The sequence below is a fragment of the Brassica napus genome, chromosome C6 (assembly GCF_020379485.1).
Source record: "Brassica napus cultivar Da-Ae chromosome C6, Da-Ae, whole genome shotgun sequence".
Taxonomy (NCBI): domain Eukaryota; kingdom Viridiplantae; phylum Streptophyta; class Magnoliopsida; order Brassicales; family Brassicaceae; genus Brassica; species Brassica napus.
This window is the reverse complement of record NC_063449.1, coordinates 48,182,811-48,207,810: the sequence shown is the minus strand read 5'-3', so window position 1 is coordinate 48,207,810 and position 25,000 is coordinate 48,182,811. Positions and strand designations below refer to the sequence as shown.

Genomic DNA, 25,000 nt, shown 5'->3' with positions numbered 1-25,000 from the left:
TGTTTTTCTTTTGTGGCTGATACTCGTTCCAAGAATAATGTTTTTTAGACCAAAAAAAGCTTTGAAAGATGCCAAATCGGAAGCATTTTTCATACTAGCAATTCCTCAACAACGTACGTACAAACAAACACATGCATTGCAATAATATAGTAGGCTTTCTTTGAAAAATTATAGTTGTATCAGCCATAGATTGAATGAAACCATCAGCTAAGAAGACAGAGGTGAAATTCTGGATCCATCTTCCAAAGGCTTATTGTATAACATATATGATAACAATTACTGAAACAATATATATCATCTGAAGGTAGGGAATCAGAGGTATTTGAAGTGATGTACAAGCAACAGAGGCTGGAAGCCGTGGCTGAGACCAGCTTCCCATATTTGGTCCAAATCTGAGACAAGAATGGATGCATTCTCATCCTTACAAGGTGTGCAATATGCCAGCCACTCTAGTTGCACTCATCGCCTTTTTCGGTAACCAGTTCTGCATATGTGTTTTATTTAGTTAGTGAGGATCTTCTACAAAAAAAAAACTTTTAATTGGATTGGATAGCTTTGTGTACTTACGTCACATGAGTGGATATTCACAGATGTCCCTTAAAATTAAACAAAAACTGTGGATGTGATATAAATTGTTATCAAATCTTTATTATTAAAATCATTATTTGTCATATATATATTAGTCATATTTGGTAATTCCGTAACTTTTATTTAATGAAAGAAAAGAAAATAGTAATTATACACTTTAATTAATTTTATGATTAGTTTAATGAAAAGTATAATATATACTTAATTGGACAACATATTTTCTAAGGATTCTGAATTTCATTATGGTGATGACACGTGCCTACACTTAAAGGTTGTAATGTTTCTCAATTAATATATAAGAGATAGATCGAGTAGGCTCTTTAGACGGACTCATAAAACTCTGATAATTACAACTGCAATTTATTTTGCTCGAGAAGTAGGGGTGGTGGGCATTTCGGTTCAATTACAGTTTCGGTATGGGTTCTGTTTGGTTTGGGTTATTTGGGTCTAAGAAAACTTGAAACAAAGTCAATCCAAATTAATTTGGTTTGGTTTATTTTTGGTTTGGTTCGATTTTAGTTCGGTTTTGTTTGTGTTCAGTTCAGTTTTAGTTCAATTTGGTTCGGTTTAATTTGGTTTTGTTTGTATTTTCCAATTCAACCGATTTGATTTTTTAGTTTTATTCTAGTTCAATTACAAAAAATATGATTTATTAAAACTAGGCCTGGACGTTCGGGTACCCGTTGGCATTCGGGTCGGGTTTTTCGGATTTTCGGATTTTCGGGTTTACGCTTCTAGGTCCCATACTAAAATTTTATTAGTACGGGTCGGGTTTGGATAATAACACTTCGGGTTCGGTTCAAAATTGTATTGCATCATAAAACCCATAAAGTAATCATATATCGTACGGATTCGGGTTATATCGGTTCGATTCGGATATAACCAAAGTAAAAAACAAATTTTTTGAAGTAAAACATAAAGAAAAACATCTAAATTAAATAAAAATTAATCTATCACATATAAAATTGATAAAATAACAATAAAATGTTAAATCAAGCATGAAAACAGACATCATTTGTAAACAATATGTATTGCCTTATAGAGAGTAGACTTTTTATTTCAATGAGCCAATTATAAAATACATATTTATAACTAATTGTGTACTTAAAGCATTTATTAGAATTTTAGTATTTATTATTATATATAATATTACCACAAATATTAAATTTAATAATTGGAATACTTATATATATTTCAAAATATTTATATTGACTATTAATTTCGGATTTTTCGGGTTACCCGTTCGGGTTCGGTTAATAACACTTCGGGTTCGGATATTTTTTGTACCACCCTAAAAGACCCGTTCGGGTATTTTTACGTTTCGGGTCGGATAACGGGTCGGGTTTTTCGGTTCGGGTTCGGTTCGGATTTCGAGTTCCGGATTTTATGCCCAGGCCTAATTAAAACATAAACAGATCATCATTATTTTCTTCATATTTAAACATAGAACTAAACATCTTCAATCCAAGTGGCCATTTTACAATCATTTTTTTTACCGTTAGAGTTCTTTTACATGTACATGGCTGTACACGTGTCAGCCACTGATATGCATAGGAACATACTAGGACATGCAAAATCCTTTGTCCGACGAGCTTCTCACATCGGGTCTATCCTTTTATAGCTAGGAAGAGGAATTGGTTAGTCAGAGTGTACCCAAGGAAAGGTGAGATCTGGGCTATACATAAGAAGTGTGACAGCACCGAAGATGATCTTGATATTGTAGAAGTGGTGGAAAGTTACAGGTCAAAGAAGGAGAACATAAAGGTGATGGCTTTGACTCCTAAAGGCTTCACTTCTGTATACACAAGGAAGCATGGGTCAGATGCGGGTTGTTTAGAGATTCCAAAGGCGGAAATGAGAAGGTTTTCTCATCAGATTCCAGCCTTCAAACAGGAAGCATTTCAAAATACACATATCTTCCAAGTTACAAATTCAGCAAAGATGGAAACAAAAGGGTAAACTTTGATTATGGAAAAAATATTGATTACAAAAGAAAAGAAAAGAGTAAGGTTTAAGTTACTGCAGGCAGCAGTTAAGATGGAATGTAGACGGTTTATGTTTGAGACAGCCTTTGTATTTTAGGAAAGAGATTTTCTACTAAGGCTTGTGTTTGGAGATTTCTTGGAGACTTTTAGAACTCTTTATGAAATGTTTCCTTTCTATTACTTTTTTTTATTCTTGGATGATACAAATGGTGCTAAGCACCCCTATTTATACAAGTGAATGAGCAAACTCTAACATATTCTAGATTTCTCTAAATTATTATCTTATTTCAAAATATCTAACATTAATTATTGTACTCCGTAACTTTCTCTCTTCTTCTCCATAATTGTAGATAATTCTTCTTCCTTGTGCTCTACTTTTGGACTCTTAATATGGATCATGATTTTTTGGGTTTTGGACTAATGGAGGAAAAAACCAACAGCAGGTATGAGACAAACCATTCATGGACATCGTATGATGCACAAGTTTCCTCGTGCCTCTATCAAATTAACAAACCGATAGATCGAAAACGCGGTTTAAGCTAGTCAATCAATTTTCGCCTAATGTCAGGTCTTTCTTGCACAAACCCTTGTTATTCACGTGATACTGGTTCAACTTTCAGGTTCCAAGTGATAGAGATCATCAGACTATATATCTTTAAACAGAATGCATGTTTACTCCACAAATAAATAGATAAAGGGGTTAGGTTGAAATAAACCTTTTTTGAATTGTACATTATCTCCAGCATCAAACTTTTGTACCAGGCTCGTGCTCAACACTTTGAAGATTTTTGATGACAACTCACACTAGGTGTCATCACTCTTATGGAGATATTGTTACCTATATTATAAGTATCTGATAATTAAGTTTTGTAAGAAAAAAACAACCATCTCTCTATCCTTTGCAATCATTCTATTGTCCAACACATTTTTTGCTACATCAAGAGCATCATACTCGACTGAAACCAAAAGAACCCGGTAGCATATGATTAATTAGGGAGTTGATGATTATATAGCGGAAGTTGAATACAATCGTCAAAAGGGGAATGTGCTACATAGAGTGCGTTATTTTTAAGTTGCATGAATTTCAGACGTGCAATCTTGTCCGTCCATAAGTTTGAGATGTTTCTTGCATGTGATCAAATGAAAATGGGCTATTTCTGTTATGGGCTCCATTTTTATCTCTATGTAGCTTCACTTTCTATCTTAGGAGGGCCCAACACACATTATCGTCTAAGCTTATACCATCATCTACTCTACTTGGCAAACTTTTTTGCTTTCCAGAAAGTAGAAAGTATGGAATCAATCGGAGTCCTTATGATGTGCCCTATGTCCTCCTACCTCGAGAACGAGCTTCAGAAGCGCTTCAACCTTATTCGCTTTTGGAATTTCCAGGAGAAATCCGTCTTTCTGGAAACCCATCGGAACTCAATCGGCGCCGTCGTTGGAAACGCTTCTACAGGCGCTGACGCTGAGCTCATCAATGATCTCCCCAAGCTTGAGATCATCTCCAGCTTCAGCGTCGGCATCGATAAGATCGATTTGGGGAAATGCAAGGAAAAAGGGATCCGAGTCACCAACACTCCGGACGTTCTCACCGAAGACGTGGCAGATGTCGCGATTAGCCTAATACTGACTCTCCTCCGACGCTTATGTGAGTGCGATCGCTATGTGAGGAGCGGTAAATGGAAGTATGGAGATTTTCAACTCACTACTAAGGTGTCTCTCTCTCTACTCTTCACTTATACTGACTGACCTGAAGAGCACCTACTACTTGCATTTTAGAATACATAGATACCAATCGCATGACTATTAGGTCTAAACTAGACTTTAATTTTTCTCTTCTTATTTGTTTTGTGATTGACACAGTCGCTTGTTTCAACAATTAGAAAGTATCACAGTCGCATGTGCACATTTGTGATCTATGTCAACATTCTTTTTTCTTGTTGATTCAGTTTAGTGGCAAATCACTAGGCATCCTCGGTCTAGGTAGAATTGGGACTGCCATCGCCAAGAGGGCTGAAGCCTTTAGCTGCCCAGTCAGTTACTACTCTAGAAGAGTGAAGCCTGATTTAGGCTACAAGTATTATCCAACGGTGGTTGAGCTTGCTCAAAACTCAGACATCCTCGTCGTGGCCTGCCCATTGACTGACGAAACCAGACACATTGTGAATCGGAATGTCATGGATGCATTAGGAGCAAAGGGTGTGCTGATAAACATAGGGCGTGGGCCACATGTTGATGAGCAAGAGCTAGTAAATGCTCTAACAGAAGGCCGCCTAGGTGGGGCTGCGCTGGACGTGTTTGAGCAGGAGCCACACGTGCCCGAGGAGCTCTTTGGGCTTCAAAATGTGGTTTTGCTTCCCCACGTTGGGAGTGGCACTGTAGAGACAGAGAATGCCATGGCAGATCTTGTGGTGGCTAACTTGGAAGCGCACTTTGCTGGGGAATCACTTCTGACTCCGGTGGTCTGAGAGTAAATGGCTTCTTCTATTATATGTCGATAAACTAGTGATGGAAAGTGTCAATTTCTCTTCCATACAAGTTGCATTGTCGTATATAAGGTATGGATTTAGTAACTAAAACACTACTACTCTCTGTTTCAAGTCTGTTTGTCTGTCTTTTCGCCAAAGTATTGGAGTAGCATACAAGTGTGAGGTGTATGACCATATGTCAAAATCCCATCCGGTTACCTAAGAAACTACTCATGGACTAGAGTAAAATGTAGCAGTATCTGGGTAGATTACTGTCACTCAAGTAGGACTCCACCTTTGACGCCTTAGAGAAACAAACTTTTGTTAAGGTAACCAAATTTCATTTCATCTGTTTTCTTTGTGTTTTAGGATCGGTTTTCCAACTTCTCTATGGCACAGAGAAGTTGGAGCAACAACTATTTATCACAGACGGACTTTCTACTTAAAGTGAGTCAGATTTGTATGACCATGCAATCCAAATCCTAACTCAAATTTTCTGTGCTAACAATATTATTAACTACATTCACTCTTTATGAATCTTCAAGGCGTCTTCTTTTGGCTTTTTACTCAAATCTCTTGTGACAACATCAGCGGACGTCAATTGAGTGAATAAACACCTCAAGGCAACCTCATAAGCAGCAAAAATGGCACCATTAACAACAAAGGCCCTGGCAACTGCAGTCCCGAGGCCACGCCAGAGAACCCCATAGCCTTCCTGTGCGATGCTTTTACGAAAACAATCAGCAATGCCCTCGTAAGCCCCATGACCTCCTTGTTGAAGCCTGGTCTTGACGACATCAAGAGGATAGCAAATGACCCAACTGGACACACCAGCCAGGCCACCTGCGACCAGCATGGTCCTAAGAGTTTCTTCTCCACTCTTCCTGCAGCCGGGATGAAGCATTTCTCGTACGTACTCGTAAGTCCAGAAGTAAAACCCGTGAGCTGGAGCATCTCTGAGAACAGTTATGGTGAGGCCTTTGTAAATCCCCTTTAGCCCTTCTCTCCTAAGGATGGTCTTAGCCAAGCTGATGGGACCGCTGTTGCTCTGCTGCAGCTGAAGACGAATCTTGATGAGCTCGACGGGGCTAAGCAAGAGGCTCTGCACAGCGCCAGTGCCAACCCCACCAAGAGCAACGCCTCTGTAGGAAGAAGGCTCTTCCATGGGAACAGAGGAATCAAAGGAGCGAGAGAGTATTGCATATATCTGGAATACCATAGCATTCTGTGACATGATCACAAGAAGAAGAAGACAACGATGAGTAAATCACATGTGCACAAAAGAATATGCGAGTGGAATCAATGCTTTTCTTTTAATAAAAAAAAGTTATGATGAGAGGATGGATGGGATATTCATGAGACGATGTGATACAAAAAAGGTGAATCTAAGAAAGAAGAACCTGAAAGGTGACGGAGGCCAAGGGTGCAGCCATGCCTCTGTAGAGTGAGGAGGGACCCTCCACGGCGAGCATCCGGCGGAGAATGGTGAAGGCAGATCCGGATTTGGAGCTCTGTTGCTGACGAATTCTCAGCGTGTCCAAGGGATAGCCGGAAATGATACCGGCAACGCCTCCGAATCCACCGGCGACGAACTCCCTTCCCCAGCTGCTCGCCATAAACTCCGGCCAGAAATCCATGTCGATATCTTTCTTCTTCGAATTAGTATTCTTTTAAGAAAAAAAAGGTTTATCTTTATTTGTAAAGATTCAATGCCTTTAACCTGCCCGAGGGATTTGATTGTGTACGTCTACAACTTTCCGAGTAAAAAGCGGATTGGGATTTTGTCCTTTTTTGGCGATGAGAAACGTGAAACAAGAGCTCTCATAGTTTTCAGTCGAAGAAGGAAGATAAAAGATTGAGAGAGGGCACCGTCCTTTTCGTATGATCTCACCCAACCCACTCCCGCCACCTTTACATCTCTCTTCCTGCCTTTCCTCTGTTTATTATTTTTCTTTCTTTCGCATGTTCAATTATTAATTAAAAAAGAAAAATGTATTATACTTTGATGATAGGCTAAACAATCATGGTTCCAATTAAATTTACTCAAACTAAATCCACCTAAATTCACACTCCACTTCTTTTATGAGTTGTCCACCGGCGGAAGAATTTTTTTTTTTTTTTGTCATCTGGTAGATTAATATGTAAACTAAAAATGTCAATTACACCTATGTTTTATGTAGATTCAAAAGAAATGCCACGCAATCCCCTATCATCACATCATTATCTTTTATTATAAATAAATAAAGACAACAAAAAAGGAGAAACGTGGAGTAGTACCTCTCTTTTAGTTTATCTTTTCTCATTTACGTAGGGACACAGATCACAATAATAAGAAGAAAGCGAAAGCAGTCGAATTGAGAGATGTCTTGAAGGCTAGAAGCTCTTTTAAAAAACTTTTAGACTAGAAACTACAAACAAGCAGAGCTAAAGCACAAGTGTCCTGGGAACTTCTAATCTTCCTTCTGGCCAGATCAATCCAACGTACTATGCCAGATCTATCTTTCCCTTAAAATTTTGTATAATGATTAGAGAAACATTGATTCTGCGTGTGTATTCTGAAATGCGGACATAGTTTGGATTCTGGAACAAGACACGAAGATTCTGATCTATACAATGCATTTTGAGATTTGGCTATATAAAGCAATGGATGTAAGTATGCAGAACTGAAATTCAGAACAAGAAATAACACTTGAATTAACACCAATGGTAATCTTTCTTTTTAGTTTACTAGCTTTGGCTCTTTCAACGGCTTCGCCTTTCTTCCCTAATTAGTGGATACCACCAAAAACTACGACCAAATTACCCAAAGCATTGATCCATCCCTAAATCTAAACAGGCCACCTACCTTTGCGTTGACGACGTGCTTCTGTTAGGTAGGGGTTAGGGCGATCAAATGACATTAGCCATTTTATGGGCCCAATGCCTAATTGGGATCCAAAATGTTGGTTCAATAAAAGAGATCACATGTTATAACTATAATCAAATGTGTCTAAGAATCGTTGGTTTTTAGTAACACATACTCCTCCTCTAAAGTAATTCAACTAAATAATCAAATACTTGAAGATGAGTCGTCGAACAGCGTCGTGGCAGCCCAACGTCCCAGATTTTGATGAGGTCGCGGCTCGCGTAGATGCTCTCACACGAAACTGATCTTTCTTCTTCAGTTACCATTCGTGTCTGTGTATCTGAATGATTTCTTTGTAAACCGAAAGTGATGATTCAAAAAAAGCTTAGTTTTATTTTATTTAAAAAAAAAAAAGAAGTTAAAAATACCCCCAGCGATCCCTAGATCTGCACGAAGAACCCTAACAATTGACGAATTCAACTAGTTTTTTTCTCGAGCATAAGATCGATGGAGGATTCAGAGATTGATCATGTGATGAGCGAGATTCATCTGGGTTGCCCACCCGCCACTATCGGACCCTTTCTTTCCCACTTCACCTTCTCTTCTTATCCACTACTCGATTCCTCCAATGATCAGTCGATGACTATTAGTGTTGATAAAGATGGTGACCTTCTTCTTCCTAGGCGGCGGCGAAGAACCAGTAAGGAAGCCTCTCCTTCTCACTTCACTTGTCATCATCCATCTGCATTTCCTTTCCTAACTTTGGGTGAACAGGCCCAACCTCTCACTCTCATGGGTCGTTTACTGTCACCATTCAGCATTCTATCACATCAACTCTCCCTGATGTTGGTCTGCAGGCAAGTTCCTCTCTCTCTTTGCTTTTTTCTTTTCCCCTATGCTTTCTCTGCTTATCGCTTCCACCACTCCCTCTTCAGGTCTGGAAATCAGAACTCGTCTTATCAGATTTTGTATTGCATAACATGTCTCTACTCAATGGCCTTGTGTGCCTTGAACTCGGTGCTGGAACAGGTTTTCTCTACTTTTACCTTTTTCCACACTCTATATTATTTACACCCAAATGCATCTTCTTATCATTTTCCAGGGCTGCTCGGTATATTGCTTGCACGGGTGGCCAAGGCTGTTTTCCTTACTGGTGCACCTTCTTCACATCCTTCCTCTCTAACTATACCTGTCCTATATCTCACCCACCTTCTCTTGTACCATAGACCACGGAGACCAAATTCTTGGCAACTGTCTTCGGAACATGGAATTGAATTCTTCCCTCTTTCACCCTCAAGCTATTGTAAATGTTCGTGACCTCAACTGGATGAGCGAATGGCCTGTTGAAGTTACCCATGCTGATCCAAAACCGTAATGAATCATATTCTTCTCCTCTTTTCTTCATATTTTTTTTATGTTAATATACTTGTGATCCATAAGCTGCGCCTGTGTTCGTTCAGGTTTTGTTGGAGCTTGCAGGACTTTGAACAAGTCAAAAGTGCTAGCTTCATTTTTGCAGCAGATGTGATCTACAGCGATGATCTAACCATCGCCTTGTTCAGCATGTTAAAGAGAGTCATGTCCTTGGGTTGTGACAAGGTAACTATATAACTAATTGGATACTTTTAAAAGCAACCAACCACATTTACATATATAAATGTTAATTGGCAGGTACTATATCTGGGTTTGGAGAAAAGATACAACTTCAGCCTAGACGATCTCAACGTTGTTGCCAATGGCTACGCATGCTTCAGAAGATATATCAAAGAAGACGCCCTTTGTAAGATATGCTGCCTACCTGTATGCTTCTTAGAATGAATGTTAATGAAGTTTAGAGATGGTTCAATTAAGTGGGTATGGAACAGGCGACCATTCTGACAAGAAGAGTAGTTTTGTGGGCAAGCGCATTGACCTCAAACAAATCCCTCAGTACACCAAGGGCTACGAGAGAGGAGAAGATGTCGAGCTTTGGGAGATCAGATATGTACGTTAACACTCTAATGAAGGAAGGATCCATCATTTCATTTGCTTGTAACAACAACAGTTCAGAAAGAGGTAGCAAAATGGCATTACATTTAGTTAACATCTATAATGTATAAGGAAGAAAAACAAAACAGAAAAACCACTATACTAGGAACATTCAAAAGATACAGTACTTGCTAGAAATCGTCATCATCGAAAGGAAGAACTAAATAGAGAGAATTGTAGGCACCACCTTAAGTGGGATTCTCTGACGTCAGCTGCCTCACCATATGCTTTGTCAGTGTCCGTCCATCTTAGTAGTTTCCTCCGCTTGTTCTTTTGAGACGGGAAGTACAACTTCTTCATCTTCCAAAACCTGCAACTAGGGGAAGAGTAAAATATAAACATAAATTAAAGGATGTACAAGTTGGTAAGGGAACTTGCATTGGATGATCATAAGAATTTTGTAACACTCTTTTTTATCTACCTTCTTATTTTGTAACAGACTCAAGTTTTTGACCCATTCAGTATACTTGGATTGGAACCTGGAGTTTCAGATTCCGATATAAAGAAAGCTTATAGAAGGCTGTCCATCCAATACCATCCTGATAAAAATCCAGATCAAGGTCCAAATGCTTTCTTCTCTTCTAGTTGATACTTCCTCCCTTTTTTTTAATTATTACGGCTGCACCTCACAGTTTTCTTTTGTGTGCGTGTGTTTTGAACTCCGCAGAGGCCAACAAATATTTTTGTGGAGTCCATTTCTAAAGCATACCAGGCTTTGACTGACCCAGTATCCCGTGAAAACTTTGAAAAGTATGGTCCATCTGCACTTTCCTGCGACTGGGTCAAGCCTATTGAAACTAAAGTATTGTAATGTTATATAGGGCTTTCAAATGGGCATTGCTCTTCCTCAATTTCTCCTTGACATAGATGGAGCATCCGGTGGCATATTATTGCTCTGGATAGTCGGTGTTTGTATCCTCTTGCCCCTTGTGATTACTGTTATATATCTCTCGAGGTCATCCAAGTATACCGGGAACTATGTCATGCATCAAACTCTTTCCGCATATTATTATCTTACGAAACCTTCGTTGGCCCCAAGGTATTTGACTCATACACATATACTTTCGAATGTGTTTCCGTATTTTGTATAAAATGTTCGAAAATCTTCATTGTTCAGCAAAGTTATGGACGTTTTTACCAAGGCAGCTGAGTACATGGAGATCCCAGTTCGCAGAACAGATGATGAACCTCTGCAGAAGCTCTTTATATCTGTCAGGTGTGAGCTAAGTTTGGACCCCAAGAACGTGAAGCAAGAGCAAGCTAAGTTTTGGAAGCAGCATCCTGCCATAGTGAAGGTGATTGATCTCTTATAGTATTAAGCAACTGTAACCCTAAATATTGATTTAACTGAAATACTCACTTTTCATTTTTGTGTACAGACGGAGCTGTTGATACAGGCCCAGTTGACTCGTGAATCAGCAGCCTTGTCTCCAGCCCTGCAGGGTGATTTCAGACGTGTTCTAGAGCTTGCACCTCGCCTCCTCGAAGAGTTACTAAAGGTCCATACTCTATTTAAATAGTTAATTGTCTGATAAGTCAATGACCTGAAATTCATATCCCTTGTTTGAGAAGAGATCATTTTTCCTTCAGCCAAGCGAATATCTATGTTAAGCGATGCCCTTCTGGGAGCATAGCTCATTCAATCGTTTATTGGATTATCTTCCTCTTGTAGATATTGATATGATTTTTTTATTACATTGTTAAGATAGTATTATACTTAACCACTCCATTATAATATTGTTTCCTGCAGATGGCGGTTCTACCACGAACTGCCCAAGGGCATGGATGGCTGAGACCTGCAGTCGGAGTAGTTGAGCTATCTCAATGGCTTATTAGAGTTGTTGTTGTTGAGGGAAAATAACTAAAATTTCAGAATTGCAGGCTGTTCCCCTTAGTGCAAGGAAGTCTTCTGGAGTCAGAAGGAATTTCACCTTTCTTGCAGCTCGCTCATTTCAGTGATGCTGTCGTTAAAAAGATAGCGCGGAAGGTATATTAAATACTATAAAATTTGTCTAGTCAATAGTAGTGTCGCTTTACTTAAATGTGAAACACTAGCGCGACCGTTTTGAGTTTGATCGTTCACTGTGTTTTTTCATCTTGTTAAGCATGCCATCGTTTCTCTTATTTTCAGAAGGTCAAATCATTCCAAGAGCTTCAAGAAATGAGCTTGGAAGACCGTTCTGAACTGCTCACCCAGGTAGCGGGTTTGTCGGCAACTGCTGTTGAGGACATTGAGAAGGTACTAGAGATGATGCCGTCTCTGACAATAGACATAACATGTGAAACAGAAGGCGAAGAGGGTATCCAAGAGGGTGACATTGTTACTCTTCAACGACCCAATGGGCTCATAGGCGCTCTTCCTCACGCACCCTACTTCCCCTTCTACAAGGAGGAAAACTATTGGATTCTGCTTGCGGATGCAGTGTCGAACAACGTGTGGTTCTCTCATGGACGAAGGTGGAGCCATAACGGCTGCATCGAAAACCATCAGCGAGACAATGGAAGGTTCAGGAGCAGGTTTTAAGGAAACAAACGATGCGGTGAGAGAAGCGGTTGAGAAGGTTAAAGGTGGGTCAAGACTGGTAATGGGTAAACTCCAAGCACCCGCAGAGGGTACGTGCAACTTGACTTGCTTCTGCATGTGCGACTCATGGATAGGGTGTGACGAGAAGACATCGCTGAAAGTCAAGGTCCTGAAAAGAACTCGGGCTGGGACACGGGGAATGGTTTCAGAGGAGGGTGCGATTGCAGAAGAAGGTATGGAGGAGGAAGACGAGACTGAAGAGGAGGAATACAATGATTATGCGAGTGAGTATAGCGAAGATGAAGATGAGGATGAGAAGAAGAAGGCGAATGGGACAGTTAAGAAGAAAGAGTCGAGCTCTGAAGAGTCTGGATCGGAGAAAGAATGAAAAAAGTTATACTGATCCAAATACAAACGTTTAAGCATCAGATCTTGAACTCGGCAAAGCAGGCTTACACAGTGATGATACATACTGGAAAGACTTTGGCGAGTTTCCTAGTCTATTTTTCATAGTTTTGACACTCTAATTGGCTGGCTCCTCTAGTATCTTCAGTTTTGCTCAAAATCAGCTAGGGGAAAGAACGTAGCTCTGAACTTAGTTGTCATGATAGTTAACAAAATAAAATAGACTTGGTGGTGGGAGGGAGGGAGGGAGGATTCGGAACCAAAGCTGAGCTGAGTTCATCACTGCATTTGTAAAGTTATTAACTATAGGCTTAATACACAACACCAGAGTTGAGCGATTAAAAAAAAAACACTCAAGAAAAGAGAAGTTAGGTTAATGGGCCTTAAAAGCAAATTAATGGGTTAAGAATAGGCTATTACGGTGAGGTTGAAAGGGTGGGTGGGTCAATCCGGAAGCCCTAAACGGCGGGAAAATCAGAAAAGAGCAGCAGCGTCTTCTCCATTTCAGGAGATTTTCGAAAGAAAGAAAGATGGCAGTCTACAGCATAAGAGGCATCAATGTCGAGTTTCCATTCGAGGCCTACCCTTGTCAGATCATTTACATGGACAAAGTTATCGAGTCTCTCCAAAACGTACTTGAGTTGCCCCTCTCCTTTGAATCGCACTTTTGTTTGATTTATCTATTCTCGCCTTGTGATTGTTTTATTTCGCTGCTGCAGAAATGTAACGCGCTTCTGGAGAGTCCAACTGGAACTGGGAAAACTCTTTGTCTTCTGTGTGCCACCTTAGCCTGGAGAAAGAAGAGCCTGGGCAAGGATCATCGGAACAACGGGCAAGGAGGAGCTTTTCCTACCATAGTTTATGCGTCTCGGACTCATAGTCAGCTCCGTCAAGTTATTAACGAACTTAGAAGATGTAGCTATAGGTCTCCCACCTTTGCCAATTTATTTCTTTTTATAATCAAATCATGTCCTGTTCTAATTTCTTTTTCTGTGTCTCGATAAGGCCTAAGATGGTGGTGCTAGGATCACGTGAGCAGTTATGCGTTAATGAGGAAGTGAGTTCACTCCGAGGAAAGGCACTCACTAATGCTTGTCACTACCTTTGCCAAAAGCACCAATGTAACCATTTCAATCGGCTTCCAGGTACTCACTCTTCCTTCTTCCACTCTGCTCTAGAATTACTTGCATCCAACTAGGTGAATCTGTTGTAGAATATTTGAAGAATAACCCTGATATTGGTGACGAACCTGTTGACATTGAGGATTTGGTCAATATTGGAAAAGATTCTGGACCGTAAGTGCCTGCCTCTGTTTTGCTTCTTCAACATATATATATATATATATATATATTTGTTTCTCCTTCCTTGTCTTATGTTTCTGGTTTCTTCCAAAATATGTATGTATTCTGCAGGTGCCCATATTATCTCACAAGAGAGGTTCACAAGGATGTGGACATCTTATTTGCACCTTACAACTACTTGATCAGCAATGCGTATCGAAAGTATTTGAAGGTCAACTGGAATAGTAGCATCCTGATTTTTGATGAAGCTCACAATCTTGTAAGCCAAATATTCTTCTGTGTTCACCTTCAACTCTCGTTTCTTTTTCTACTCTCTATTTTCTTCCAATTTCTTAAACACTCAGCTATCTGTAAAATATGCGCAGGAAAGTTTATGCGCAGACTCAGCTTCATTTGACCTTCCTTCTGCGCTTTTATCGGCTTGCATTTCTGAAGCACAAGAATGTGTACGACTTGCGTCAGCAAGAAATGACGAGTCCGCGAACCCTGAGAATTTTGCTTTACTTAAAGGTTAGACGTGGGGCTTTGACTGTGCGTACAATTACAATGGAAGGAGATTGACATGTTTGTCCTCATCTATGCGTTGTTTTCTCTTGCAGGACTTCTTCTAAAGCTCCAGGAACTGATTTCTCAAGTCCCAATTCCGGAAAAGAATGAGGGGTTTACCAAGCCTGGGCCGTACATATATGAAATGCTTAAAAGCCTTAACATCACTCACGAAACTGCTCCTCAACTTATTGGTACAATCGAGGAGGCTGCAGTGCTCCTGGATGAGGAGAAACAACGAACAGCGACCAGTGCTGGAAGCAAATTAGGAATCATTGTTGACATGCTTAAACTGATATTTAGGGAAAATGGAAGTAACCATGCAGATGCTTATCGTGTAAGTTTTTTAGCAAACTTCTTTATATTCCATTTTGGATTTTATAAGCGTTCGCTTGCACTGTTTCTTTTACAGAAACTCCCCCACATTTACTCATATCTTTTACTTTCATTCTTTGTTAGGTTCATGTACAGGAGCTTGAGCAGAATTCTACTGATGTCATCAAAGGTTTTAGTAAATTGAAAGAATAAATAACCATTTTGTTATCTGCTTTCCCTATGGAGACAGTGTGTTTTTTTTTTACAAATCAATCAGATAATCACCACCTCGTACCAAAAATATATTGTCTAGGCAAGGCATCAAGAACGCTTAGCTGGTGGTGTTTCAATCCTGGGGTTACCATGCAGGACATAGCAAAAAAAGGTGTTGGGTCTATCATTTTAACATCGGGAACCTTGTCTCCCATGGATTCATTGGCTCAAGAACTAGAATTGTGAGTACTAGTCTTCTCTATCTGCTTTTTCTCCCAGCTTTTAGTGAATACATATTTTCCGCAGAGAGTTTCCTGTTCGATTGGAAAATCCCCATGTTATATCCTCAAATCAGCTATGGGCTGGAGTTGTTAGTACTGGTCCATTAGGGTGTGTTCTTAATTCTTGCTACAGCAATCGTGATGTACCAGAGTACAAACAAGAACTTGGGAATGTTATTGGTCAGTGGTTTGTTATTTGGTTTTTCATTTTGAGTGTATCATTCTAGATATCTGATGTGTGAGCCATGATCTAGAATCTGGGGAGCTCGTCTGACTACTCTATACTTTAGTTATCAATCGATTATTATATGTTTCTGCTCTGCAGTGGACTTTTCACAAGTCGTGCCGGATGGACTGCTTGTATTTTTCCCTTCCTATAACCTTATGGACCGCTGCATTGCATTTTGGAAAGATGGGGTATGGCCGCTGTAAATTTTTCTCTTTTAGTATGAAGATTGTATTACTTTTTAACTTGAAACCTACTGGTTCTTCATCATTCAGAGTCACAGAATGACAATATGGGAAAGAATCTGCGAACTGAAGAAACCTGTCATTGAACCTAAAGATTCGTCCCTCTTTCCTGCAGCAATGCAGGTGAGCAATAGATGCTTCCGATCTACCTTCTTCTATTTCTAAAAAGTAGAGTATGAACGTAATCTAGCCTTGTATTTTTCATGGTAGGACTTTTCAGAAAAAGTGCAAGACAGATCAATTTCCGGTGCGGTATTTTTTGCCGTTTGTCGTGGAAAAGTATGTTTTCTTCAACCTGTATGAAAATGTGCTTCTCTTTCATGAATGATTTGTCTTTATCCCGTGTAGCGTCTTTTCAGTAGTGCTAGTCTCTGCTGTGTTTTCAGGTCAGTGAAGGACTGGATTTCGCTGACAGCGCTGGCAGAGCTGTTGTCATTACTGGGTTACCTTATGCCAGGGTGACTGATCCAAAGGTTTGCTCACTGTTTTGTTTAGGAAATAGATTTAGGCTCATTAGCTAAATTGGTATCAAAACCCAGCAAACGGCTTGCTGTGTATCAGAGCTTCTTTCTCATAATTTTAGTCTTCACTTTTATTCAGACTGGCACTGAGAGGTCATTTAGTTGTATGATCCTGCTGCACAGCTTTTAATTTTTTTTTGCTGCTACTTGCTCTGGCGTTAATAACCCATTTGTAAAACAGGTTAAACTGAAACGAGAGTTTCTGGGTGAACAATCAGGACTTGCAAATGTCAAGGTAAGTTCAACATTTACTCCGTTTTCGACTCATCAAGGTAATGATGTCTCTTACATTTTCTTTTTTTAGTTTCGAAGATCAACTAGTCTATCTGGAAGCATGTGGTACAGTCAAGAAGCTGCACGGGCTGTGAATCAGGCAATTGGACGTGTAATCCGCCATCGCCATGACTATGGAGCTATCATTTTCTGTGATGAGAGGTTTTGCTCATGGTCTCTTTTTCGGATGATATTATCTTTTTAAACTTTACTCGCCATTGTATTCTTCAGATAGACTAGAAACAGTGCTAAAGATGTGTTCTATTCCGGTTTTGTACATTGGCAATTGTTGACAGATTTGAACAACGGTCCCAGCAGTCCAAGATATCCGTTTGGATACGGCCGCATGTCAAGGTATATGTTTCTGCTCCGTCTATCTTCTGTGTTTCATGGAGTGTAAGTTTTCTGGTTACACCGGTGTTTTGCAGTGCTACTCCTCTAGATATGGAGAGGTCATTTCTGACCTTGCTCGGTTTTTCCAGACTGAAAGATCAAATATTCCTGCAAGGATTGTGACAGAACAAGAACACAATATAGGTATTGCATCTTGCAGCCACACGGTTACTTTCATTGGGCATTTTTTTCTAATATCTTAGACTGTCCTTCGATTATGGGGGAATGATACACAAATGCTTATCTTGTATCCACAAGAGCACCGTGATATAGTTTCCTATTTTCAAGTATGTGTTTGATATCGAATGTTAGCCACATCTTTTCCGTTACAGTTTCAGCATTATTACAAAATGAGTCAACCAAGAATGCTCCTTCCAATCTGTGATTCATTTTATTTCATTCTCGTGGCATGAAAAGACATTTTCCTTCTGCACATGGTTAAAAGGGGAATAGAAACTAACTTCAACACTCTTTGCAGGTAATAGCTATGTGAAGGACGTTGGGCTTGTACGAAATGATGGAAATTTTGTTAAATGGAAAGGCCTGACCATCCTAAAACGTAAGGGCAAGATGCCTCGCATTGTAAAGGGTGACGTTATGCAGGCTTGTTCTGCAAGGAAGATTAGATTAGTGGATCTAAGTGACGAGGAGACTCAGGTAGAGAAGAGATGTGAAGTAGTTGATCTAGATTGCGACAACTGTGAGAAGGAGATTTGTGAAACAGAAACGTTTACGTCGAGCGACACGATGGGGCTAATAAAAAAGCGAAAGGTTCCAGAGAGTCAGGGAAGTGCGTCACTGTCGAAAGAAGAAGGGGGTGATAACAAGCAAGCAAGTGCATCTGCATTTTTTAGTCAAGTGAGAACCCACCACATTCATCTTTTTCATGTTTAGTCTGTGGATAATTTGGAACTGGTGATCTTTACTCTAGGTCAAAGAAAAGCTCAACGGAGAAGAATGTAACAAGTTTGTTGGATACATGCATGGATTGAAGAAGAAAGAGCTTAAATTTGCAAACGTGATGCAGTCCATTGTACAACTGTTGTCTGGGACAGAGAGAGATCATCTTCTCATGGGGTAATTAAAAACTATAATAATTAATTAATAATAGTGTCTTGTGTGTGTGTGTTACTGCCTCATCTAATATGTATCTCTCTCTGTCTTGTTTTAAAAACAGATTCAAGGACTTTGTGCCGGTAAAACATCGTCCTGCGTATGAGCAGTGCATCAAAATGAGAAAGAGAGAAGCGTTTTGATCATTCAGTCTTTGCTAAAATTGTAAACTCTGAGAAGAACAAAAGTAATTATTATTTTGTTTTGTTCAGTTGATGGAACGTTTTGAATTACAACAAAGAAAAACTTAAAAAAAAAAAGCATGAGTTAGTTGCGAAAGGCGTCGCTGGAGGCCATCCTCTTCCTAAGCCTCTCCCTGGCGGCGCGAGTACTGAGCGACCTGACGAGGCCTTTCCTGGTGATGTTCTTCTCCTTGTCACGGAGAGAGATGATGAGATCTACGAATGCGCTGAGTATGAACTTGTGCGATTTCTTGTTGTTGAGATCGAGATAGCAGAAGAGAAGCTCTTCCATCAAGTCCCAGTCCACCTCGCTCCCTCCTAACTTGGACTCCATCATCGACACCATCGACCTCTTGAAATCCTCCTGGGGCTCTTCAGTGTACCTCAGCACCGCAATGCACTTCTCAGGTAGCACCAAGCTGGATGATTTGGACCTCGACGAAGGTCCCTCCTCCGATGTGGTATACATGCTGGCCCTACCCTCCGATGATCCAGGCGGTGGAGATAGTCTCTCTGTCCTAGGCAGTTTGGGGGAGTCGCAGACGGCCGGTCCCCATGTCCTCTCGAATCTGTGACTATAGTCATCAGTGTCGTCTTCATCTGAGGAGGAGGACTGTTGTTCCCTTTTCCCCTTGCTTTTGTCATCCTCCTCCCCCTTCTCATCTCTGATGCAGAGGGATTTGAAGTTTTCCTCAAGGAAACGGTCTATGTCGGACAAGGTGGCGGCGTGACCGGGATCCTGGTTAACGTGGTCGTCGTTGAATCTGGTCTTGCTGGGGCGTCGTCTGTGTTTGAAGGAGAAGGAGAGCTTCTTGGGATGCTTACAGCCAGCAAGCACCCACTTCTTGGATGATGAGAACGAGTTCGACACTTGCAGCTTCCCTGTCTCTTTTTTTATCTTTGACAGGTAACCATGCAACGATTTCTGCAATGGGTTTGGCATATCCTTTTCCTCTATACAAAAACAAATGATTTCTGTCAAGTTACAAAAGATGATGATATGACTAATCGATGATAAAAGATTATATTCGCTGAGAGATTTCTTACCACTTCTGGAGATTTGAACAAAAAAGATGACCTCCCCAGATATAGGATTAGGGAACTGCTCTCTAATCTGAAACTGTTCAACGCTGCTTTACGTTCAAGGTAATGTCATTAATGGGAAGTTATTCTTCTTGGATTTGTTGTTATTGTGCATGTTCCCATAAGTTTCCAGATTCCGCATTCAAGTCATAGTTGAATAGTAGTACTTGCTTTCTTTTTTTTTTTTTTTCCCAAATTGAAATTTTATTGAACTATTGGGCCTAGCCCACGGCCGAGGCCCAAGACCACTCGCTTACAACCCACAAAACCCAAGAAAGACATGGGCAACAGAAAAAAAACCGGCCGAAGCCCAAATAAGACACATGGCCCAAGGCCCACAAACGCTGCGCCGTGGTTGCTCTGGACGCGCGGGAAGGAAGCAGAGCAGAACACGTGCTATGATCTGGATGATCCGCCCTCCACGTGTCACTCGCCTCAACTTAGTCGCCCCATCCACGCACAGCCACCGACGCTTTCCACCGTCACAACTATTCGCCGGAGCTCCGAACCTAAAGAGCCTCCGCGCCATCGGATTTCTACGCCGCCTTGTCACCCCGCAGGAGAGTTCAATCGTTGAACGAGATCTCTTCCGCCTATGAACCACCGGAAACCCTAGACAAGAACGACGAGAACTACCGCTAACCTTCTCTTCAAACAAAAGAAACAGTCGCCGGAGATCTTCTTCTTGAGATCTTAACCGTTGCGACCCACGACTCACCTCAACCTTCAACAAATCGAAACCGTCACCTCAACCCAAAAGACCCGGGATTCCACAACGACAGTGCGGAGCTTTGTTAGCCTCCACCCTCCGTGACCAAAACCGGCGAAGAAGGAGCTGATTGAGCCTCCTCTTCCCAAAAGCTAGAGCGGCGACGGTAGAACTGAGGAAGCCTCCACCCCATCCCGCAACAAGACCGACGATGATGGATATAGGTTAGCCTCCATCTCCCGGGTTAAACGACTACAACATGCAAGCCGCTCCATCTCCACCACAATCCTTCAGAACGGCCGCGCCGTTACTCCAAAGCCGACTCTCCTCACATGGAAAACCTCGGCGTCAGAGCTCCGACAAGGCAACCGTTGATTAACGTTTCTCCCAATTGTTGTTGAATCTTTCCTCCTATCGATCAATAAAATCATGGCAGAGATGGAGAGCCTCGATCCCGAAGGAATCGACTCAGTCCGGATGACGTGGAACGTCTGGCCTCGCAACAAAGTCGAAACCAGCAAGTGCGTCGTCCCCGTCGTGACCTGCATCTCCCCGATCCGCTACCACCGCGACATCCAATCCGTCCCCTACGCTCCCCTCCGCTGCCGCACCTGCTCCGCCGCCCTCAACCCCTTCGCGCGCGACGATTTCTCCGCCAAGATCTGGATCCCGAAATGGTCTCTTGAAGGGGGCTGAGATCGTCGGGAGCAGGTTGAGCCTTCCCCTTTCCGCCACCTCGAACTCGGCTTGCTCGTACTTGCTTTCTTTTGCTAGTGAAACTAATAATGGCGCTTTTAATTAAATGTAACCTTGACGAAATAAAAAAGAACAGCCGTTGTTGATTTGCGTAGCCCAACCCAGATTCTGAGGCCGAAGACGCATAAGCCCACTATTTGAACATATCAAATAAATAAAATTAACAGGTTTAAATACATAAAAAAAATCATAATATCTATTAAATACGATTATACTAATATTTTATTGTTTTTGAATAATGATCACCAGCGATAACAATATAAATTGTACAAAAATCGATTCGGTCTATCTACTGCAAAAGCTAAAAACTATAAGAGCAATTTCAGGAAAAAAAGTTATGAAAGAGAATAAGATTGCATCTCATTTGAAATATTAAGAAACCTCTTTTGAAATTCTATGTACGTTTTGGCTTAAAATGATCAAATATATCTAAATAATTAAATTTTAATTATTTAATGATGTGGTATAAAAAATATTATTGTTCTGAAGGTGAAAACCCCAAACTGAAAAACTCATGAATGAGATTTGCTCTTAGACTCAAAGTTAGAAATGGCAAGGGCTGGAAAACGAATGTGCACAAAAGTTTGAGATGGTATTAAATGTCCCAATCTGCTTAGATCTCAACTTCAAATTGGTAAATGCGAGAGAGAATAAATAATACGAGAAGTTTGCAATCCCGCACAAATTCTCTCGACCCCCTCCCTTCAACCCCCTGCATCAGTTTAATCACTGTTGACTCTATCAAAAACCAATAATTGACAATTAACTCCCTCAAGACGACTCCCCCTCCACCCTTTTTTCACAATTCACTGGCTATTTTAGTAGGTACAAGATCAGAACGGTGCAGAATAAAAATTACAGTTCTCTGATTTTTTTTTTTGTTTTACCAAAAACACAAAACTAAGTCGAAATACCGGTTGTATTTGTACTAATAAAAGGAGTGGGGTAGTAAGAGCAGAATCGCTCTTCTTCTCACGCATCAAATCATAATGACTTGGTAATTAACATCCACCAAACTGAAAAAGAATAGAGGGCTTTCTGCAAAAAGACCCTCACATCAACAAATGAAACAATCAACATTTCCACAGTGGTACCATGAGTGCAGCCGAGAATACCTTTTAAAGCAGGTCATGTTAGTTGAACATGGATCTCTAGAGGTTATCTCTCAGCCATTTCAGGGCTCCATTTGCGACCGATCTACAGCAACAACAAAAATGTTTGGTGAGAAGATGACAACATGTGCTTTAGATAAAACAAGTCAACAAAAAGCTGGGCAATTCACTATATAGTTTTATAAAGAAGCGAAATCAAGGGCCCAATCTTTTCTTATTTGATTTACCCTGCAAAATCTTTGATGTTCTTCCACAAGTCGTTTTCTTGCTCCGGTTCTTGGCTTTTCTCCCTAACTTCATCCGTCCTGTTTTCTGAGCTAATAGGTGCACTGTTTAGAGCTGCAAAAACAAAAGGCGGCATACAGTAAGTAGATCCATCAATTTGTATGTATATAAAAATAGTCTCACATCGATGCTATACAAGAATACCCATCAATGCTGACTTAAGATTTTCCTGAGTTCAAGAAATTTGGCAGCTTACTAGTGGATTGCTGAGGCTTAGCACGAGTTCGCAGCCGGTTGCTAGACGTATCACTCAGAGAAGCAAGTTCCTCCAGTAACTCCCGTTCTCCAGCACTGTTCGTAAAATCCAGTAAACCAATCGTAAAAGACAGGGCATTAGAAGACTCATAAACCTTTGTCTGGTTAGTTGAACTAGCATAAAGGCAAGTTTAGAAGGTAAAACCTTATTTGATTTGGTATAGTAACTTTGACTGTAAACAAGTGGTCACCGCGGATAGATGGTCTATTCAGTTTTGGTGCTCCTTTCTTTGCCAGGACCAGCACATCACCAGGTTGAGTACCCGGAGGTATCTGCAGTTCAGTGTCTCCTTCTACTGTTTTCACCTAAAAAGATGTCTTGGGTTAAATCATAAGATGAATGAGGATATCAACACGTCTGCAGGGTGTACTTATTGGAAGTCCATATCACCTTAACAACCGCACCCAGTATAGCATCAAGGTAAGTGATGGAAAGAGTAGATAAGAGGTTTATGCCATCCCTTTTAATCCCACGGACATCTTCAACATCAAGATATACATACAAATCTCCTGGAGGTCCACTAATGGAAGCAAACAAAAAAAAAAACAGTAACGAAAATCAGAACCATGAAGATTGCAATTACAGAAAGAAAGATTTTGTAACCGGTAATAGACAAGGGATAATTTTCGCTACATACCCTCTGGGACCAGAATCACCTTCCCCGGCAACTCTAAGGATGCTACCTGCGGTAACACCTGGAGGAATTTTGACCTTGATGCTTTTTTTAATACGCACACGTCCTTCTCCAGAGCATTTCCGGCAATTTTCCGAAATGATCTCACCATCTCCACCACAGTTTGGACATACAGAAACCTATGATGAAAGAGAAAGGTGTTAATAAGCTCAGCTTTGTGGAGGTAGGGGGACAGATGAAACTTGGACATCACACTGGAACACAAGGACAAGAGAGAGAAAGGACCTGTGAAAACAAGCCGAATGGGGTTTGCTCAGTTCTCATAACTTGACCCCGGCCACCACAAGTGGAGCATATTCTCATCTTAGACCCAGGTTTTGCACCGGTGCCAGCACAAGCTTCGCATGTCTCCAGATGCGTAAGATCAAATTCTTTCTCAGATCCAAAAATAGCCTCCGACAGTTGTAAGGTGATGTCATAGCTAAAAGGCAACGGAAGCAAAAAAAAAAAATGTATTTTGATCAGTTTTGGGAGTTTTTAAAGCTAATGCAGGTTAAGAAAAAAAGTAAAAAAAAAAAGGAATGGACATGCAGACGCAACCCTCGACTGCATAACGATTGTAGTAGCTAATTTCAGGACAATGAAGTTAGGAGAGGTAATAATTGAATAGGTGTGTTATTAAAGAAAAGAGCAGAAGAGAAAAGTACTCACCGTAAATCATCACCTTTGGAGACCCTGGAGCGGCGAGAAGTTGTTCCAAAGTCAGCTTGGTCCATCCCGGGAAATCCGCCCATACTCGCACCAAAGAATGTCTCGAAGAGGTCAAAGGGATTTGTCTGGTTTTGGATAAATAAGATCCAAATACAAGAAGAGGGGTTTTAAACAAACAATTAGTGAATAGAGTTTAAGATAGAGAAAATGTTACCGTGTAAGTAGCGGAAGGTCCTCCTCCTACAGAACTCTTAAGACCGGCTTCACCATATTGATCATAGAGTGCTCTCTTTTGATCATCTGATAGCACCTGACAGTAATGTAGTTCAGTAAACACAAGGCAGACAGAAAATCTTATGAAAAAGCGAAACTCAAAAATGAAAATGAAGAATTATTAGGTATGATGAAGAGAGGAGAGGGCATACATACCTCATAGGCAGCACTGATTTCCTTGAACTTGTCGGTTGCGCCAGGTTCCTTGTTCACATCGGGATGATACTACAATAGATAGATTATTCGATTAGGTCAGCTCAAGCTCAAGCTCAATTAAAAATGAATGAGTTAAGGTACCTGACGGGCGAGGCGGCGATAGGCAGATTTAATCTCCTTGATGTTGGCAGATTTACGCACACCCAGAGTAGCGTAGTAGTCTCCCGAAGCAGCACACACCACCACTACGGAACGCCGCCCCCGATAGATTCCCCTTCTTCGATAAGGTGAAGAGGAAACGGATAAGAAGCTCCTCTTGTGATTGGTACCGCCTACTGAGAAACTTAACGACGACGAAGAAGAGAGGGACGGGGGACCATCGCCGGAGAAGCAGAGAGAAGAGGGGATGAGAGAGGGCGAACCCAGGGCTGCTGCCATTTTTGAACGAACGAGATTGATTCTCAAGCCAAGGAGTGGAAGCGGAGAAGCTTAGCAACGATGCTGGTCATTTTTTTTTTTGATGGATTTTTCAATTCTGGATTCTCTCTCTGATTTGCCTGCCTACGAGAG

At 40.9% G+C, this 25,000-nt stretch overlaps 7 protein-coding genes and 1 long non-coding RNA gene across 17 annotated transcripts in view; 4 read left to right on the top strand and 4 right to left on the bottom strand.

Annotated features, from left to right (window-relative positions):
• LOC111211598 overlaps positions 1 to 14 on the bottom strand; it is a 1,723-nt gene extending 1,709 nt beyond the window's left edge. Inside the window, exon 1 of the long non-coding RNA XR_007325429.1 lies at positions 1 to 14. This exon is cut by the window's left edge and continues 756 nt beyond it. This is a non-coding gene — a long non-coding RNA (uncharacterized LOC111211598).
• Positions 15 to 3,806: 3,792 nt separating this feature from the next.
• LOC106415908 (glyoxylate/hydroxypyruvate reductase A HPR2) lies at positions 3,807 to 6,830 on the top strand. 2 transcript variants are annotated; one of them, XR_001283060.3, is made up of 4 exons: positions 3,830 to 4,289; positions 4,526 to 5,134; positions 5,414 to 5,491; positions 5,590 to 6,830. XR_001283060.3 is itself a non-coding variant. In XM_013856721.3 (2 exons), the coding sequence occupies exons 1-2, from the start codon at positions 3,867 to 3,869 to the stop codon at positions 5,042 to 5,044; spliced, it is 942 nt and encodes a 313-aa protein (XP_013712175.1). In that variant the 5' UTR covers positions 3,807 to 3,866; the 3' UTR covers positions 5,045 to 5,176. The 2 variants fall into 2 exon arrangements, 1 of the variants encoding a protein (XP_013712175.1); XM_013856721.3 differs by lacking the exons at positions 5,414 to 5,491; positions 5,590 to 6,830 and having other exon boundaries at positions 3,807 to 4,289; positions 4,526 to 5,176.
• LOC111213890 (mitochondrial arginine transporter BAC2-like) lies at positions 5,350 to 6,681 on the bottom strand. The gene is made up of 2 exons (XM_048761670.1): positions 6,445 to 6,681; positions 5,350 to 6,269 (listed from the first exon to the last, which is right to left on the bottom strand). Exons 1-2 carry the CDS (start codon positions 6,679 to 6,681, stop codon positions 5,568 to 5,570), a joined length of 939 nt encoding a protein of 312 aa, XP_048617627.1. The 3' UTR covers positions 5,350 to 5,567.
• A 1,190-nt stretch (positions 6,831 to 8,020) lies between the features above and the next one.
• On the top strand, positions 8,021 to 10,653 carry LOC106415665 (methyltransferase-like protein 22). Of its 4 annotated transcripts, none has more exons than XR_007325372.1 (11): positions 8,021 to 8,589; positions 8,664 to 8,746; positions 8,825 to 8,918; positions 8,992 to 9,042; positions 9,116 to 9,260; positions 9,350 to 9,488; positions 9,561 to 9,669; positions 9,755 to 9,944; positions 10,154 to 10,281; positions 10,380 to 10,477; positions 10,585 to 10,635. XR_007325372.1 is itself a non-coding variant. In XM_013856422.3 (8 exons), exons 1-8 carry the CDS (start codon positions 8,397 to 8,399, stop codon positions 9,880 to 9,882), a joined length of 942 nt encoding a protein of 313 aa, XP_013711876.1. In that variant the 5' UTR covers positions 8,021 to 8,396; the 3' UTR covers positions 9,883 to 10,037. The 4 variants fall into 4 exon arrangements, 1 of the variants encoding a protein (XP_013711876.1); XR_007325371.1 differs by having other exon boundaries at positions 10,098 to 10,281; XR_002662551.2 differs by lacking the exon at positions 10,154 to 10,281 and having other exon boundaries at positions 10,585 to 10,653.
• LOC106415667 (dnaJ protein ERDJ2A) lies at positions 10,383 to 12,968 on the top strand. The gene is given in 10 exon segments (XM_013856423.3): positions 10,383 to 10,477; positions 10,585 to 10,667; positions 10,739 to 10,956; positions 11,035 to 11,212; positions 11,297 to 11,416; positions 11,668 to 11,754; positions 11,799 to 11,830; positions 11,832 to 11,904; positions 12,049 to 12,362; positions 12,364 to 12,968. Coding segments are annotated over 8 exon segments (1,479 nt in total). The 5' UTR covers positions 10,383 to 10,477; positions 10,585 to 10,667; positions 10,739 to 10,747; the 3' UTR covers positions 12,830 to 12,968.
• Positions 12,969 to 13,196: 228 nt separating this feature from the next.
• Positions 13,197 to 18,506, top strand: LOC106415668 (regulator of telomere elongation helicase 1 homolog). Of its 2 annotated transcripts, none has more exons than XM_013856426.3 (21): positions 13,197 to 13,478; positions 13,566 to 13,771; positions 13,852 to 13,991; positions 14,060 to 14,141; positions 14,259 to 14,406; positions 14,513 to 14,657; positions 14,747 to 15,030; positions 15,153 to 15,198; positions 15,322 to 15,463; positions 15,528 to 15,682; positions 15,828 to 15,919; positions 16,004 to 16,096; positions 16,184 to 16,252; positions 16,360 to 16,446; positions 16,676 to 16,729; positions 16,799 to 16,929; positions 17,064 to 17,121; positions 17,250 to 17,304; positions 17,639 to 18,018; positions 18,092 to 18,237; positions 18,338 to 18,506. In XM_013856426.3, the coding sequence occupies exons 1-21, from the start codon at positions 13,377 to 13,379 to the stop codon at positions 18,414 to 18,416; spliced, it is 2,694 nt and encodes an 897-aa protein (XP_013711880.2). In that variant the 5' UTR covers positions 13,197 to 13,376; the 3' UTR covers positions 18,417 to 18,506. The 2 variants fall into 2 exon arrangements, with proteins under 2 accessions (XP_013711880.2, XP_013711878.2); XM_013856424.3 differs by having other exon boundaries at positions 17,196 to 17,304.
• LOC125589207 (transcription repressor OFP14-like) lies at positions 18,447 to 19,733 on the bottom strand. The gene is made up of 2 exons (XM_048761671.1): positions 19,503 to 19,733; positions 18,447 to 19,409 (listed from the first exon to the last, which is right to left on the bottom strand). Exon 2 carries the CDS (start codon positions 19,396 to 19,398, stop codon positions 18,541 to 18,543), a length of 858 nt encoding a protein of 285 aa, XP_048617628.1. The 5' UTR covers positions 19,399 to 19,409; positions 19,503 to 19,733; the 3' UTR covers positions 18,447 to 18,540.
• Positions 19,697 to 24,989, bottom strand: LOC106415344 (chaperone protein DnaJ). 5 transcript variants are annotated; one of them, XM_048761667.1, is made up of 12 exons: positions 24,572 to 24,989; positions 24,431 to 24,499; positions 24,216 to 24,311; positions 24,002 to 24,126; positions 23,576 to 23,771; positions 23,294 to 23,469; positions 23,047 to 23,176; positions 22,801 to 22,961; positions 22,597 to 22,691; positions 22,343 to 22,454; positions 22,119 to 22,200; positions 19,697 to 21,136 (listed from the first exon to the last, which is right to left on the bottom strand). In XM_048761667.1, the coding sequence occupies exons 1-11, from the start codon at positions 24,866 to 24,868 to the stop codon at positions 22,155 to 22,157; spliced, it is 1,503 nt and encodes a 500-aa protein (XP_048617624.1). In that variant the 5' UTR covers positions 24,869 to 24,989; the 3' UTR covers positions 19,697 to 21,136; positions 22,119 to 22,154. The 5 variants fall into 5 exon arrangements, with proteins under 5 accessions (XP_048617624.1, XP_048617623.1, XP_048617625.1 ...); XM_048761666.1 differs by lacking the exon at positions 19,697 to 21,136 and adding an exon at positions 21,535 to 21,732; XM_048761668.1 differs by lacking the exon at positions 19,697 to 21,136 and adding an exon at positions 21,535 to 21,715.
• Between the last annotated feature and the right edge of the window lie 11 nt (positions 24,990 to 25,000).